This window comes from Python bivittatus, unplaced genomic scaffold, assembly GCF_059951505.1.
Source record: "Python bivittatus isolate LINGU-HERP-01145 unplaced genomic scaffold, Pbiv_v1 ctg000580_np1212, whole genome shotgun sequence".
Taxonomy (NCBI): Eukaryota; Metazoa; Chordata; class Lepidosauria; order Squamata; family Pythonidae; genus Python; species Python bivittatus.
In genome coordinates this window covers 8,173,831-8,191,559 of record NW_028277087.1, presented here as the reverse complement: position 1 = coordinate 8,191,559, position 17,729 = coordinate 8,173,831, and the positions used below count along the sequence as shown (strand labels likewise).

At 40.8% G+C, this 17,729-nt stretch overlaps 1 protein-coding gene across 1 annotated transcript in view; it reads left to right on the top strand.

Annotated features, from left to right (window-relative positions):
- Positions 1 to 3,699: 3,699 nt before the first annotated feature.
- REXO1 (RNA exonuclease 1 homolog) overlaps positions 3,700 to 17,729 on the top strand; it is a 35,995-nt gene continuing 21,965 nt past the window's right edge. The window contains exons 1-4 of the mRNA XM_088149500.1: positions 3,700 to 4,013; positions 12,026 to 13,749; positions 15,196 to 15,300; positions 16,714 to 16,957. Of these exons, the coding sequence (XP_088005626.1) occupies positions 3,836 to 4,013; positions 12,026 to 13,749; positions 15,196 to 15,300; positions 16,714 to 16,957 (2,251 nt within the window). The 5' untranslated portion in view covers positions 3,700 to 3,835. The remainder of the gene's footprint in view (positions 4,014 to 12,025; positions 13,750 to 15,195; positions 15,301 to 16,713; positions 16,958 to 17,729) is intronic.

The following is a 17,729-nucleotide window of genomic DNA, read 5'->3' as shown; positions in this document are numbered from 1 at the left end:
TGAAAACTGGGGATAGGAGAATGTATGCAAAGTAGCTGCAATGGTCTGTGAGAATGACCTTGGGAGATGGGGGGAAGAGATGCTGCCTCAGGAACGATCAGATAGGGAGGGGGGATAGCCAGTAGCTGCATAACGGGCAGAGAAAGAAGCTCAGAAAGGAACCTCCCTAACTTCTCAGGCTGTAAAAGAGATGGCAGGAGATTTGTACTTTCAGACTTGCAAGATTGATGTCAGCCTTCCCAGGTAGACGAGACAGGAAACACAACCAGATGAGCTAATTCTACTTTATTGTAAGGCTACATTAACAGAATCTTGAAAGTCTGAAAGTACAAATCTCCCACTGTCTCTTTTACAACCTGAGAAGTTAGGGAGGTACCTTTCAGAGTTTATTTCTCTCTCCCCGTTATGCAGCTGCAGGCTACCCTCTCTCTTATCTGATCATTCCCTAGGCAGCATCTCTTCCTCCTGTCTCCCAAGGTCATTCCCACATACCATTACAGTAGCCTAGGAAATAATATCCAGCTGGTTTAACTTGAAGTAGGAATCCAACTGGGGTAGCATTAAAGATGTCACATAAATCTTGTGTCTTCAAATCCAGCCCCGTGGACTGATTCCAGGATGCACTGCCCTTGTCCCTATTTATTTGAACTCAGGACCCCATTGATCCTAGGCCTTATGGATTTCCAGTGGTCAAAAGCAATGGCAGGACAGAGAGCTTATAGTATTGGAAGGAGTCATTGGGGCCAATGAGTTCATCCTGCTCTCCAGTGCAAGAAACCAAATGAAAGCAATCTTGAATGGTAGTCACCCAGCTTCTGCTTGAAGATAATCCAGCATTGAGTCCAGCAGTGCTTTTGATCATTGGTTCCAGGCTGATACTGCTCTTAACTTAAGGAAGGCTTTCTTAACATTGAACAAGAATATGCTTTCCCATAACATTAAGACCATTATTTTGTGTCCTGGCACTGTAGGAAAATAGGAAAGAGGTTAGATGTCTTTTTTTTTGCTGGAATAACTTCTGCTCTGGAAGTTTTGGGTGCCTATTTAGGATTTCTGATGTCCTCCAGGAGTGCATTGGAACAGGTACCTTGACCCATACATGTCACTAGGCAATTGATTTTTTTATAGATAGATGGACAGATATATTTAAAAAGGACACATCCTTCCTGTTTTAGAGTATATAAACAGAATGGTATTTTATTAAAGAAAAGTATATTTTCTTTCTTTCTTTCTTTCGAAATAATAATGAAAGCTTGTGCTTACTGCTGGAACATGGGTATTTTTGTAGGAAGAAATCAAGTCATGTTGCACTTCCAAAGTTTTAGAGGAAAATTCTGATTTTGGTGGAAATGCTATTTTTTTATTAGAACAAAAGATCCCCTCTTTATCTTTTCTCCATGCCTTTGTAACCGATCGTCTCCTATACAGTATTCAGATATTGGCTACAGGGAGAGGGAAAAATAATGTATGTAAGAAATAAACCTCTTATAAACAACCCCACCCCTGCCAGTCTACCATGATTTTTAAAGGTTTATGATCCCAGAACCTTTCTTGTAGTTGCTAGATGGAGAAGTGATGAAAATGGTTTTTCAGATGCATTTATTTTATATGATTATGTACGCATATTTTTACTCCAGTGGACCCTCTGCTCTAAAATCCATCGCTATATCTTGATCAGTGTATCTGTTGCATGCTATTGTGTGCTGTGTTTGAGTTGAGAAGGAGTTATTTTCATTTTCTCCAGATCTGTATTTTTAATAATAAGCACTGAAATTTGGTGCCCCATTTTTGTGTGTATTTTCCCTGTTCTATTTTTAAATAAAACAAACAAAAACAGGCTCTTCTGTTTAACCTCTGTGTGTGAAGGGATTTAACTATTTATTTATCCACCATCTCAAGCCTAGGGGATTGCTTTTAAAATAATCATAAATAAACAATACATTACATCGAATCATTAAAACTACAAATCATAGAGGTATCCGTGCTTTTTTTTTTTTTGCTTATTTGTTAAAAAAATAAGGGGGTACTTTACTAAAAGTTCACTCCTAATTTTTAATAACTTTTTTTCTTTTTTGCCAAAATGGGGCCAGTGAGCATCACTTCGATTAGGAGCTGGAGCCTAACTGAGTTATCAGTACCGGCATGTCTCAGGCTTCTCTAACCAGGTGCCTTCCAGATAATTGGGGCCATGTCCTAGAATTCAAAAGCCGCAATCCCATGGAAATTTCCATGCTGAGTGATTCTAGGAGTTGCATCCGAGCATATCTGGAAGATGCCAGGTCTAGAAAAGGCTGTGCAAGACACAGCTTCAGCCTCCGTATGGTTATCTACAATATTTTTTCAATATTGTTACCCTGGCCACAAGTTCCATTGGGCAGAATGATTCCTAGGGGCAAAAGAGAAGAGGACTCTCATGCAAGTAGGAGTGTCTGCAAGGCAGGGTCAAAAAAGTAAAGATGGTAGTCACAACTATGCGATTAAAGCTCCCCCAGTTTTAATATGTGGCACATATGGCTGCCATATGACTTTTTTGACCACACAGGCAATATTTTCTAAGTGAGCTAAACGGGGCAGATCTATCATTTGGGTTCACACGGTTTCTTTTTTTTAATGACTGAACCAGGATTGGCAGCTTTATGCAGCTTGCAGCTAAATCATAATTTAGGCATCACAGAACACACTAAGCCTCTACAAAGCAAACCACATTAGAGCTCAGCACATTGCACGAAAACCTGTATTCACATTTAATTTATTTATTTAAATGTAATGGCTGCCCAATGGACTCACATTGGCCTCCAGTGGACTCCGTACATGTAGTGCTGCGAAGGGTTGCTGTTAGATCTTCCTCCCCTTTGCAATAATAAAAACGGGAAAACCATTCTTGATATTCTCAATAGGCTTTCAGCTTCTGCTGCCAATTATGAAAATCAGATGAAAGGCCAGGATCCAGTTTCCATGTCTTCCCCATCTGCATAGTGGCATCTGTCTACTTTCATAATTGCTTGTGAAGCTGGACTGCCTCTTGATCTGTGTTTCTTATGGGAAAAAAGCCCATTTAACAATGCAGACTCTAAAGCAGTGTTTCTCAACCTTGGCAATTTTAAGATGTGTGGACTTCAGCTCCCAGAATTCCCCAGTCAGCTGGGGAATTCTGGGAGCTGAAGTTCACACATCTTAAATTCGCCAAGGTTGAGAAACATTGCTCTAAAGGTGCAACATGGAAGGTGGCAAGTTCAGATTTGCCAACTTTCTTATTTGGCCCTTCTTGTCTTGATTGTCGGGAAAGGTGCAAACTCTTGATTTCTTGCTTTATTCTAAAATCGGTATATCAATGACTGTTTTCATAGTCTACAGTCATTTTTGAGCAGGCACCTTCGTAGCCACCTTATAGCAAACCAGCTGTCTTGCCATGCGAAGCCCGGATGGGGCCTGCCGTATTTCATCCAATGGCGAACGCACATTCATTCTGTTGTTGTCCTTAACTAAGATGGCTGCGGAACTTTTAGCGTCAATTCCGTAGCGCATACCTTTGACCCCTGCGTTAAAGTCACAGCCAACGTCCTCAAGAAACATGCGCGTTGGCACTCGGCTTCTTTCCTTTAACTAAGATGGCTGCCTTGCGCTTTCTTCCAATGTCTTGCCCTTAATGGAGACAACAGACCTGGCCTCCCTCTTTCCGGCGCCCTGGATATGCGCATGCGCCGTTAACTCTGGAGCGGTACTCTCTTGCCCGAAAGGAAGATGGCGGCAGCCTGAAGCGGAGGAAGAAATCAGCTGAGGAGAAGCGACGGTTGGGGTATTCCGCGACCTGCTTTTCTCCTCATGCACGGTCGGGATGCTCTGCTCGAGCGGCTTTTTCCGCGGCGTCGAATGTCCCTACGGGCCGGCCTGCGGGAGGCCCTACTGCCACTTCAGACACCCGCCTGGGGCCCAACACGCCACCGATGGCCCTACGCCGTCTCGACGCCTCTTGGGCCTGTCTGGTCCCGGCAGACGCCCTGCCACAGTCGGAGGTAATCGGGGCTGCTTGGGGACCTCTCCCCTAACCGCGGTCTGAGGATAAGGCGCTCTACCCATGCTCCGTGGCGCTGTTGAACCGGGGGTGGGAACGAAGGCGTCGGCGTCCCCATCTCGCTTGGGATAAAGGCAGCCTGTAAAGGCTTGGACGCGACTGGCTTTTCTCATGTTAAAAAAATCTCCTGCTCTCCATATTAGATCCAGCCGCCAGCTCTATAAAGCATCCTGTCTCGTAGGGTACGGTGGGATGGGATGGGGTGGGGTGGGGTGGAACATATAAGAGAGGCTTCTTCCTCGACCTGATCTGGGGAAGGAGAACTAACCCTGTGTTCTCCGTAAGTGTGAGGGAAGTCTCCTAGCGTGTTTGGGATGGGAGGAAAGCAATGGAGAGCTTTCTTTTTCCCGGAGCAGATTCGTTCCCTTCCCGTTGGGGTAGAGTCAGGAGCGGGCCATTCACACGCGTTCAGCAGCTCTCCTGAACGGGGTGGGAAGAATGAAGCGTCCCGGAGGAATTACTCCTCAGCCATGACTCCCAAATCCCATCGGCGTGAGAAAAAAAAAAGGTGTACGTTGCAAGCTATTGTAACGAATTTAAGAGGGTTCTTTTTTTCTTTTTAACTTGTCCTGGAGCGTCGACACTTGCCGCTTACCGTCTGTTTTTGCCTTCTCACTTCAGTTGCTTTGTTTGTAGGAGGCCGTTTCCTTACAAGGCATAATTTGTGGGAATTTCTGACATGAAATGTGGGTGTGGTTTTTTTGTACAGTTAGCTTTAGAAATGGCGTGATCATTAAATGGAGCCTCCGCATTTAGAAGGGGTTTGTCCCTAGGTATGTGCTGCTGCAGATGAACAGTGTAAAAGGGCCACTCTCCTGGCCTGCTTCGGTTTAGGCCAGTGAGCACGCAGGATTTTGAAAACAAGTTGCGAGCGCTCTCACTAAATAGCTGCCACGGGGGCTTGCTTTTTCCATGAAATTGCTGCCCTGCTATGCATCATCATAAACATAAGTTTCCAAGAAGGTGAATTGATAAGATCCCCTTGCAGATTCTTTTTTTTTTTTTAATTTAAAAAGTTTTAAAAAATTAAATCAGGGGAAAGGAACCTGGTAGCATTTATGGGCACTGTAGAGTGTATATCATGTTGAGCATTAGGTAAATAAGAACACGCGTGTTCATCCAAGCTCTATAGATGTAAGGCTATAAGATTCTTCCTCTTTTAAGATTATATGATGTGCTCCTTTTTAATTTGACATGGGCATGCTGTAATTTTTATGCATCATAATGATATACTTGGTGGTATTGTACATTGCCATTAGGTCCTTTGAAAGAAAGATTTATAAAAAAAAGATGTTATGAAAGAAGAACAAGCTTTACCAGACAAGATTGAGACTGATCTGGAAATGGATTTAAAAATGACAGGCTACAAGAATGTTATGGAAAAAGATGCTACACTGGATATACAAATGAAACTGGCTGATGTCTTAATAGGTAACAGGGAAATACAAATAACAAACCAAAGAAGTGACCCAGATAACTTTCCTATATTGGATTTACAAAAGAGACTTGAAGAATTTTGTGAGGAGGGACAAAGAATGAAAAGAAATCAAGTTCTATGACATTATTTGGAGGAATTAAAGATCAACACTGTTAAAAGTAAAAGGAAGGAATATAAAGATGGTTTATTTGATCAAGATTAAAATATCTCTGGTAACCCTTAATAGACTTTTGTTGACCAGGATTGAACAATGAGGTTTTAAGGATTTGTTTATAGAAAAGAGATATGGGAAGAAGAGATCATTTCTTATATTTTAAGAGAAGATGATAAGTTACTAAAATTATTTATACTTGTGATGAAAGAGACATTTCTTTATAAATTTTCTTTTTATTATATTCTTATTTTTTTCTTTCTTTTCTATCTTTCTATTTTCTATTTTTTATTTTCTGCATTTTCTATTTTCTTCTTTTATTTTTCTTAGTTTGTATTAGTTTTTTTCTTTTTGATTGTAATAGTAATAAAATTTAATAAAATTACTATTAAAAAAGGAAGAGTAATAAAAAAGGGTTTTTAGATATTCCTATCTTCCACCAGGCACTATCATGCTAGTTAATGACTGATACAAACTGAAGGTTGATGTATAGATTAGAAGCCCCTCATACCTTATATAGTACCATGTACAGAGATGCTGTGTCATAAAATTAATGTGTTTGCATATCAGCATAATGCAACCAGAGACCACTTATGAATCATTATTAATGCTTCTTGAAAGCTGTTTCTTCTTGGCTGCCATAGCAGAAAATCTGGTCTAAAGCTGCTTTGGTAGAGATTTCTCTGAAGTTTTTGTCTTCTCCCATAAAATATATATTTATATAATTTTGGGCTGGACTGTAGATTGGATTTACTGATTTTTCTGCTAGTTTTCCAACATGCTTCAGAACTGGGGGGAAAAAGTGGAAATTATTATTTATCGTCATTGTATTTCCAAAGCCAGTGACATAAACAAGAAAGCCCTTGCTGAGTGACAATCCTCTGGACATTTTGCATCAGTAACTGTCAGGTTCAGCCCAAGAATCACACGAGAGAGTCCAGAAATCAGCTCAGCTTCTTTATTAGCTTGCACCTGATAGAATCTCACCAGACTAACTCTAATTCCCCAGCGAGAGCAACTAAAACCATCAAGCCCTTTGGGAGGGGCCAGTCTCTTCCTCCTTACTTTCACACAATCCAACTGGGGGCTGAGGAGATGCTTGGAATGTCACTCCCCCTCCCTGTAACCTTGAAGCTCCATACCAGAATCCTCCCCACTCATGCCTTCCATCACAGTAACAGAGTGCTTGATCCCTGGTGCTTTCCCCTTTCTAAATATGTGTACAGTATTTACCTTCCTCTAGTAATTGGCTAATTCATAAATGCATGCTTACAGGTAGTCCTCACTTAATGACCACAATAGGGACTGGAAAATTGGTCTTAAGTGGGGCGGTTGTTAAGCAAGTCATCATGTGACTGGATCTGATTTTACAACCATTTTTATGACAGTCATTAAGTGAATCCAGCTTCCCCAATGGACTTTTTTGCCAGAATTTGCTTAACAACCATGTAATTCGCTTAATGACCACATGATTCACTTAACTATTGGTGATTCGCTTAACAACTGTTGTAAAAGTCACAAATCATCATGTGACCCCGGGGGGTGATACATTGATTTGTGATGATTGTAAGTGTGAGTGCAGGTCATAAAGCACTTTTTTTGAGGCAATCATTAAGCAAGGACTACCTGTACTTAGGTTGTATTCAATGAATCTCACTATTTATTCCATTTATCTGACACTGCAATTCAAATATAATTCTAACATAAGAATACAAAAAATTAAAGCACCCATGGTAAATTATATAAAATGCCCATGGTAAACTCAATTAAAACAATGTAAATAAGCCAATAACAGTGCATAAACACCTTCAGTTAATTATTCCAAACCAACCAGCTCAACACATTTAATACACATCTTAAAGTATAAACACACTTTGAAAGAGTTCAGTTTTCAGCATTTTCCTAAATGAAAATGGGGGTTTCCAAAGAATGGGTGATGCCACTGAGAAATAGCACCTCCCAGCTTCAGCCCCCTGCTTTCCTGGAAGAGGGAGGCTACTCATTTGTTTGCCCTGAGATGACAGCATTGACTGGAATGATTCTGATTGGAGTATGTAGTCCTGGAGGTATCTAGATGCTGAGCCGTATAGGGCTTTTTAAGTCAAAGCCGGCACTTTAAATTGCACCAATAAGCTATAAGAATCTATAATGTGCTTCTGATGGCATGTGCTAGTAAACACATGGCTGCTACATTATGAATCAGTTACAACTTCCAAGTGGTCTTCAAAGTAGTTCTATATAAAGTTTCTAATGTGGAAATTACATAAGTTTTGAAGGATTGATGTATGTGAGGTCCTTGTTTTGAATGTGGGTTACTTAAAAAACACTGGAATTATTTAAGAGGGAAATATCTCTTTAAGAGCAGTGTGTGTGAAGGTGGGACTACCCAGCTTCCTGTCTGCTGTCCTCCAGCCCTGAATTATCTTTGCTGTCCATGACCTGGCAGTTATACTGCATGTTTTGACAGCTTGATGTGTCAGGGTGGCTGGAGAGTGCAAAGAAGATATTTAAAAAGGAAAAGAGGCCCTTTGGATGAAAGTATGAACAAGTATCTCCATTGCCTGTCCATGCGTGAGAGCCCAGGTAAAAAGAGAAAAGAAAACCTTTGCCCCATGCTTGTGGTTGTGTCTTTGCTGTACCAGAAGGAAATACTGGCTGTGCTGTGGAAAGCATCATACAGAAGAGCTGGTCAGTTTTGTGTGTAATGGGCTGTTTAATTCTTCTTTGCCACCCACCTCCAAAACATTCGTTAACATATTTTCTTTTAAGTCATTCTGGGCTTAGATATTAAAAGCTGACTAGAAAAGGTTTATAAATCAAGTAAGTAGCATCATCTAGTTGAGTATAGTGTTAGGTAGAAGGAAAATATTAGTTACAGTCTTAATTCCCCTTTCAGCTTTTAACAGTTGAACAGAGTTTTATCGTGCCAACAGTTGTAATTGCATTAAGATTGTGGTTAAAATGGTACATTACAAGAACATGGTATAGAAGGAAAGGATCTTCCTTTATGTTTGTGTCTCTTGGATCTTGCATGTTTCCTCTTCAGCTTAAAATCCTTGGAGGAAGGTTTATTAATACATATTAACATATTCTTAGCATATTCTAAACTACAATATAAATATGGTGATGTTGAAGAGAGATTTTCAACCTGTTGTGACCAGATAGACTCCAGTACATTGGAAATTCAGTCTTATTTTTTCTGTTTTAAAGAGGATACAACTTAGATTGTTTTCAAAATGAATACTTAAAGTTAAAATGGGGTGCCGGTAGCTGAAACAGCACATCTTATTGTGTGTATGAGGTGGGGGGACATTTTCAGCATTTTAAAATATTCATTTAGGATTGAAGAGTACTCTGAGAAATATAGGAAACTTGAAATCTAAATTTCAAAAAAATAGGTTTTATTATATACTTATAAAAATGTAATAAAGCTTGTTAAAAGCAGCATTCTTCTCATCAATGGAGATGGATTTTTGTAATGCTCCATCCTGGAGACTCTCATTTAGATCCTCCCCATTGTTGGAGGTAGGTATCAGCTGGGCACATAGAGAAAGAGCCTGTTCAACTAAAGTATCTGGAATTTAAAGTGGCATCTGTACAGGTAGTATTATTTTGCTGAGCTTTTCCTGATATATATTCTTGGGAAGAGGAAAAAATGAAACTGCTTTTGGATATGTCTAATGTATAGTTAAGTCTGTGGTGGCTTTTTTCTGGCAAGTTTTTAGACAGCGGCTAACTTTAGGAAATCAAAAGCTTTCTTATATGAGGTCTGACTTATTCTTATACAGTCTGATCTACAGTGATGGCAGTTCTTCAGATGTTCAGATAGAAAATGGACTTTTCCAATACTTGTTATCTGAAACTTTTAACTGGGGGTTGAATTTAAGAAATGCTTAATTTTTTAAAGAATGGGCTACTCAAATAACCCTTTTGTAGGATTTGGGTGGTGATTTGGCCAACATTCAAGTACCCTGTGCTTATAAAGTTCTTTGCCTGCTAATTATAGACATGTTAAGTTTTGAACTGCAGATGTTCAAGAAAGATTCAAACCCTTGCAATGTGTTTAAATGCAGATTTTGGAGGAGTGAAACTTGCAAGGGTTTCTGAAGTAATTTTTGAGTTGCGATTTCAGTAAAATCTTCTTGAGGTGCTACAAAGCATGCTGCGGCTATAAATGTGCATGTGCGTGCGTGCGTGCGCCTTTGAGTCAGTTTTTGACTCCTGGCAACTGCCTGGAAAAGTCCTTGCGGGTTTCCTGGCAAGGCTTTTTGGTTTGCCATTGTCTTCTTCCCAGGGCTGAGACAGAGTGACTGGCCCAAAGTCACCCAGCTGGCTTCATGCCTAAGGGGGGACTAGAACTCATGGTCTTCCGGTTTCTAGCCTGATGTCTTTAACCACTACACCAAACTGGCTCTCATAAATGTGTATAGACCGGCTCACAACAACGTTTCAGGCACATTTAATTTTTGAAGTTTTAGATACCTGTTCCACTTGTAGATTTATTCATAAACTGGTATGGAGTGAGAGTAGTAGAAGGAGAAACTACCTTTGGGTGTGGAGGTATATTTCCACATGGAGTGGTTTGGATAAACTGCTTCTTTGTTTAAGATTACAGTGGTCTTATCTTTGGTTTTCAAGGGGAAGGAAAAGCGACAAACCAGAAGCTGATTTTAAAAAAGGAGTTGGAAACAGCGTCCTTAAGCAATCTTTTCTTAGATCTTTTCTTGTAATGGGAGACCTATTTCAGCTTGTTCTGAAGAGCCTTTGCTGATATTTCCAAAGACATTAATTAGATGAGGTGGGACTCAAATTCTTTTTGCTAAGCTATTCCTTTCTCAAAATGTAAGGGGAATTTGTTCCTGTCTACTAGAGGCCTGAACATTTTTGAACTACTGTAGCAACAGTGCTTCCTGAATGGTGTTAGCAGGTATCGGTAAGTGTTGTGCAACTTTCTTCCAAGTCTTATCTTTTCTCTTTGCATGTGAGGGTAAGGAAAAAGGCCTGAGATGATAGCAGCTATATCGCAGCTGCTCTCCCAAACTGGGAAACACAGTAATTAAGGCTTCATTTAGCTATCATGGCTAATGGCCATAGGTCAGCTTTCTCCCTGAATTTTTATGAAACCCCTTTTAACTCTATCAAAGCAGCCTCCATAACTTCACTTTAAAACCAATCTGAATTGTGTGAATCTGCATTTTTCTTTCTATTGGAAAATGGCTGGGCAAATGTTGGAATTACCAAGTACAAGTATTATATGAGAGAGATGATAGAACTCTCCTGCATTTCCTCCACATCAGGCATTGTGTTAGAAATTGCAAGCACATTTCTCCTTAAAAAAAAAAAAAAAAAGCTCATGACACTCATCTGCCATGAGCTGGAAGTGAAAATGGCTGCTGTGCATCTCCTTTTCATTTGCAAATGCCCCTCTAGTCCTTGGCTGCTGACTGTCTTTTGTTGGCTAAAGCTCCTTCGCCTTTCTTGCAATAGTCCTGTGGTTGTCTCCCATGTTGACCAGAGTCTCATTATTTGTGTGCTAAGGCATGTCCTGCTTTTGAGTGCAATTCTCCTGTTACTGTTTGGAGGACTAGTTTTTCCATAATAGATTTGTCCTCTATCATTGTTAGCTATGCTGATACTAGGATAACTTCCACAGGAACATGATCATCCAATTAGCTGAGATTTACTCCTGAACCCTGTTATACCTAGTTAAAATTCCTCGCTTTCTTCAAGGCCAAGCAGCTGAAAATCTCCATGATTTTTACAAGCTAGTATGAAATAGTAGACAGTGCTAATCTGAATCATTGAGATAGGCAAGGTGGTCTTGGGCCAGTCTTGCAGAGTTGCAAGTTTATCAGTGTAAAATCACGGTTAAAATTAATTCAAAGAAAAAGAATAGCATAACAATTCAGATAATCAGTGAAATCCATCCCAAGTTCTTTGCTTGAGACCAGAAAGGTAATACTTTGTCATGGATAGGACTCTTATAAATGGAGTGTTGCAATCAAAATTGCACATTACGTAATTTTAGAAAAGAGGAAAGACCTGGAAAGTTGTTTAGATGAGAAATGCAAGCATGTTCATGTTACAGCAGATGGTTCTTTAGGGACTTGTGCCCCAAGTCTAAAGTTGTGGTATAAAGAAAAGAGGGACAAAGGACAAAAATCAGTTCAGCCATACTCTTACACAGTGAAGTTGGATGATATAACAGAGGGATGGCTGCTGATATAGACAGTTCTAAGGGCCATATGGCAGCTGGTTCTTTGCCTCTCCCTCTGATACAACCTAATGAATTTTTATAATTGGAATGTGATGGGAATTCTGGGAATGGTTCATGCTAATATTCTTGTTTTTCTTCCTTTCACAGGGTGTGGTTATGACCCCTACAACCCAGAGCTTCCCAAACCTGTGGCACAAGCCAGCAATGGCACTTTGGAAAATATTGTCCAGTCAACCTCTGGAATTCTGGAGCTTGAGCTGTTTGACAAGGCTATTGAAGCTGCCAAGAATGAAGTTGAGCGTGAGCAAAAGAAGTATGAGGAGCTGTTGGAGACAACTAAAGAGTATGGCTCATCTGAGCCCCCTTTACTTGCTTCTAAAGCTGCTGCATTAGCAACATCCGACTCATTCACTTCTCTGGAATACAGCCCAGGTAGTTACAATGCAAGCAGTGATACTGATTACAATCCTACTCCTCTTGCAGTGGCTGCTGCTAGTCAGTCTAGCAAATATACTTTGGACTCCTTCAACAATATGAAATGCAAGGGCAACTCACTGGAATATATTCCCACTATGGTCACTCAGCCGAAGAAGTACAGCAGCCCTGTTGTAAATAGCAAATACATAATTGACAACTCCAAGCCTTCAACAGATTTAGAGTATGACCCTCTTTCAAATTATTCTGCCAGGCTATTGAACAAAGCTAAAGAACAGAAGGGGACCAAGAGGAAGAGAGAAGATGATCATGAGGAGGCATATTCTCCTTCATTCAAGAAACATTGTGATACAGCTAGCAGTGATGAGCCAATTGCCAGGTTCTCTGATTCAGAGGATGAATGCCAAGAAGCTTCCATCATCCCCCTTAAATCTAAAGGAGATTCAGAAAGCAAATTGGCTGTTGCCAAAGAAAAGGGAACCCCACAAATAGATGGTAGTTCTCGACAAATGAAAGAGACTGCTGTACAGTATGACATGGGAGACATTGAGTGTCCTCAGAGAACTGTTGTCAAAGATGTACTGGAGAAAAATGCCAAGTTGGTCAAAGTGCCTTCTAGCAAGGATGCAAAAACAAAAGAAAAGAACAAAGGGGCACCAAAGGATAAGCTGAGAAAGAAAAAGGATGATGACCACAAGGCACAGGGTAAGAAAAATCTAGATAAAACAGGAGACAAGGAGAAGATAGATGTGAAGACACAGCACAAAAATGGGGAAAGGAGTAAGGAGAAACGAAGCAAGTCCTATATCGATGGGCATGTGCAGAAGCTCAATAAACCAAAATCTGTGATGGCACCTGGAATTGAGAATTCTGGCAAAAACAAAGATGTTGGCAAAGTTTCTGCTACTGAAAAATCAGGGGCTAGTAGGAAGGATGGCAAATCAAGGCCTGTTGAGTTGAAAAGGAAGCCCAAAATCTCTAGTGGAATGGAACATGATAAGAGAAAGGGCAAGCAGCCAGCCTTGAAAAGGTCTAAGGAAGCGTTGGCCAACTCCCTGGCCAAGGAGAATTCTGGGGCCAAATGCAAAGCTAAACAGCGGGCCCTGAGCCATGTTGATCTCTTTGGTGATGAGAGTGGAGATGAGCAGCAGGTGGGACAGCCTCTTCTTCCATTCCCTGATGTGAGTTCAGACTCAGACAGAGATGATGCTGACTTATCTTTGCCCTCGGACAATGGGGTAGCAATTGTTAATCAGCTTAAGTTGTCCCAGACTGCTGCTGCTGCTTCCTCCTCCTCTTCCTCCTCTGATGAGATTGATTATTCTATCCTAGAGAAGGATTTGGATTTTGAGTCTGACCCGATGGAGGAGTGCCTTCGGATTTTTAATGAATCGAATGATGTCAAAACAGAAGACAAAGGCAGACTAGGAAAACAGGTAAAGACCTAGGAATACTGGGATGGGATGGTGAGTTACAAGCACTGCAAACTGTTTATAAAAGTATGTATCTCTGATTGTATAATCTCTGAGTGTGAAGGCACTGTGCTTGTCCTTGAGTTTTAAGGAGATTTACACAAAATATAAATGATTTGACATATTGAGTGTGTTAGAAAAGGAAGCCATGAGAACATTATAAGTGGTGGTCGTTTCTTTAGACTAGATGATGGTCAAAATCTCTTCCATCCCCTACATTCTGTGAGTTTGGATTTTCTGACAGCAATGAGTTATGGTTTCCCACAGGAAAAAAAGGTAGCCAAAGATTTCATTAAGGGGAAACATAATATATAGAAACATATTCTAGTGTAGTAAAAGCAGTAGAAACTGGGTTATAAAATACCTTTGTATTTCAAGGATGGTTTGCCCTGGGCTTGCAAAGTAGTTTGCTGCAGGTAGGGTATTGACTGAGTCAGGGATAAATTTGCAAAGACTCTAGGGATGGCTTAGGGATTTGGGGCAGTGATATTGCCTAGTGGCTAATATCCCTTGTGCTTTATCCCTTAGGAATTATATTTTCACTGTGTAATTATACAGGAAAACATTGGGTGAGAGAAGCCTGCTGCCTCAAGCAGTAGAGCTTCTTCACTGCTTTCTTTTATGAGAAAGCCTGTAGCTTAGTGGGTAGAGTACTTATGTTCCTTTCAGAAGGACTTAGATTCAGATCATAGCTTCTCAAATTAAAAAGGTCTAGTTAGCAGTTGGTGAGGAAGGGCCTTTCTCTGCTGGAGATTCTGGAAAGCCACTCCCAGTCAGAATAAAAACTGGGCCAGACTGTTGAACCATCTAGGGAGGTAGTTTCCTGAGTTCATGTGGCTTCAGTAATCTCTTTCAAGATGTGATATTTGGTGGAATTATGGATAGTGTCAATAAAATATGTAGTCAAGTATAGTGGGCCCAACATTTGGAGTTTTTAGTTTTAAGAGGTGTCCCTCAACCCCTGCAGTAGCAATTCTTTAAAAAAAAAAATCTGTAAAGCTTCCTGGATTTAAAAGTTACATAGTTCAAGGTAAGCCCAAATGAAGTTATTTGTTTGTCTGCAAAATTACTGCAGCCAGTTCAGCAATAGGATTTCCCCAGTTCTGGAGTCCTCCAGATGTGTTGGTAGCAGCTGCAGAATTCCCTGCCAGTTTTAATCCCAATATATCTGGAAGATGGCTATCAAAGAATACAAGGGGCTGTTTCTTCCTCTTTGGCTGAGGATTGTGATCTCCCCCCTCCCCCTCACCAAGAACTAAGTTTTACGCTGTTGTAGGCAGTGTTGACCTGGCAAGCTTTTTAAAAGGGGCTTTGTGATTCTATTACTTTGAAAGACATGCATACAAACAACATGAAGTGGAAAAACCCTTCTACTTTGGAAATTTTCTCTCTCTCTTCCTTTCCCCCTAGCTGTCAAAAGAGGAAGGGGGTGAAGAAAAGTTGACAGAGGACAGTTTAACCACACTCTTTCCTGGGCAAAAAAGGAGGATTTCTCATGTAACAAAGCAAGGACATGTAAGTAGATCTTGAAATGGCATCAGAAGCTTGTCTGTGGGGCACTCTTGCCAATCTCCACCCTTGCTGATGAGAGTTTTTGGTGTATTCCCATGCCCAGCCAAGTAATATGGGGTTGGGAATGTAGTGTTGAAGACTAGTATCTATGGACTGAAGATGTACACTTCTATGTGTGTGCGTGTGGTTTTTAGATATGCACTACAGTAGCTCTCAGGACTTCAAAAAATTAGTATCTTCCTTGAGGCTGTCTAGCTTCCACTGTTTCAGTATGTGAGATTCTAAAAATAGTTATGCAGATTTCAGGGTGATCCTAAACCTGTAGCTTTTCATCTTCTTTGATTTATGTTGCCATAAGATGTGAAGAATGTTAAAGAGAATCCAAGTTTTTGCCTGTAGCATTCTCATATAAATATGGAGGATCCCAGGTAATCTAGAAGCAGGGAACTCTCTTCTTCCTTAACAACTGCTTCATCCATGCAGTTAGCTGTATGTTTCTGCATCATCAGCTGTTCAGGAGAAGATGCAAGGAGTAGCAGGGCCTTCTTTGCTATGGCAGTTAAGAGTTTAGAAAGGCAGTAAAGCCATCTATAAAACAACAGATCTTTCACTAGGCTTTATTTGAAGAACAGTAACTGTAATTTAAGTAACCACCAACATTTTTCAGAATATCTACCTGATTTCTGAGATTGTTAATGCCGACATGTTAAATACTGCATTTGTTATAAGTATTTAAACTATTCTCTTCTTCGCAGAAATTATTTCAAGCTTCCCTCCCATTGAAAATATGTTCTCTACATTTTTTTGTTCTGCAGGCTGAAAACAGTCCTTTAAAAAAAATCTGAACTAAGGGGATTCTAGCTGCTGGATCTTTAGCAGTGTGTGCGCAGACCTTGATTATCCTCTCCTCTGGAACATCAATGAGTTTTTTGTTTTCACAAGTCAGGCCTTTGGTCGGCACATACAACATTCCGGCCAATTGTGTGTCTTCCATCCATTTGTCCATTAAGTGCTCTTGTACAGCAGAAGAAAAAAAGGACTCTTGTGAAATGGATTGGAAATTCTGAAACTCAAATATTTGCAAGTTCTTAGCACATCTGCTCTTCCCAAACCACTATGCAAAGGTGTATAGGTTCAGCAGCTGTCTTCAGTATGAAAACCTGACAGGTGGACAAATTTGTCCCGCAGTGTGTAGATGGAACATTATTTGCCCTGTCTTTCCAGTCCTCCTTCCTTGTGTTCTGTCTTGTATGAGTGAATCATACACTCATGATCGGTAGGGCCAATCATTCTGATCCATCCTTTTGCCAGTTCAAAACATGTCCAAAATTTGTGGTGCTAACCAGGATCCAAATTCCACATGTGACAAGTCTCTGCTTTATCATGCAAACCAGTGTCCTTACATTTTCTTTTCAGGCTGAAGTCCCAAACAAGCCAGTGGTCCGGCCTTACCGTCCCCCAACTGCCCAAGAGGTCTGCTATCAGAGGATTCAGCTAGCTCAGAAGCAGGCAGTGCAGCTGGTACAACAGCAGCCACCAAAACTGCCGACCACACAGTTGCCTGTGGCATCCCAAAGAGCTTCCCTGGTTATGCACAAAGGAGAAAGGAAGCGAGTCGCTCATGTGCCCAGTGCAGCTCTTTCTGCAGTCTCCAAGTGGGGTAAGTGAACGCTTCAGTTTTTCTCTTGCAGAAGAACTTTCCATTCTATTAGGAGAAGCAATTTGCTGTGGTAGGTGTTCAAGGCAATGTATCTTCATAATCTGACTTGCTGAGGGGAATCTTGAATCAGCTGAGCAGTTTGAGGGGGAAGAGGCAGAAGGCCATACAGGTGCCACACCTCTTCCCATAAAGGCTCTCCAAGTACATGCCACTCACATAATCAGAAATGTGCAGCTCATTAACGAAGAAAGAATGTAGCTAACTTTTACTCCCATGTTGTCTATGGATGTCTCTTTGCTGTATGTTGAGAATGGAACAGTGCATGGAACTGTGTCTGTGCATGGAACAGTGAAGCTAACAGATCTAAATGTGTTGACAAGATTTGTTTCTCTCCATGCAAATGAGGTGTATATGTATATTTTGATTCTGTTTTGAGCCAGTATACAGTCTCCAGTCGTAATTCCCCCAGGTGGCATGACCCTCGCAGGAAAAACAGGCTCTTTTTCCTGCTCTATCATGGCAGCTTGGGAAGGCAGTGGTTCAGTTCTGTCCACAACAGCACACCTTTTTGGATCTCCCTGCTGATTGACCCCAGTTTATCAAGAATATTAGCCATGGCTAGATAATTATGCCCTTCACCATTCCATTAGTGCCTTTAGTCTGATACGTTCTTTTTTGTTTTGTCTCTCTTTCCCTTAGTCCCTGTAATCCAGCAGTGAGTAGTCAATGTGCTGGCTAGGAACTTTTATGTATGTTTTCACATGTTCACACC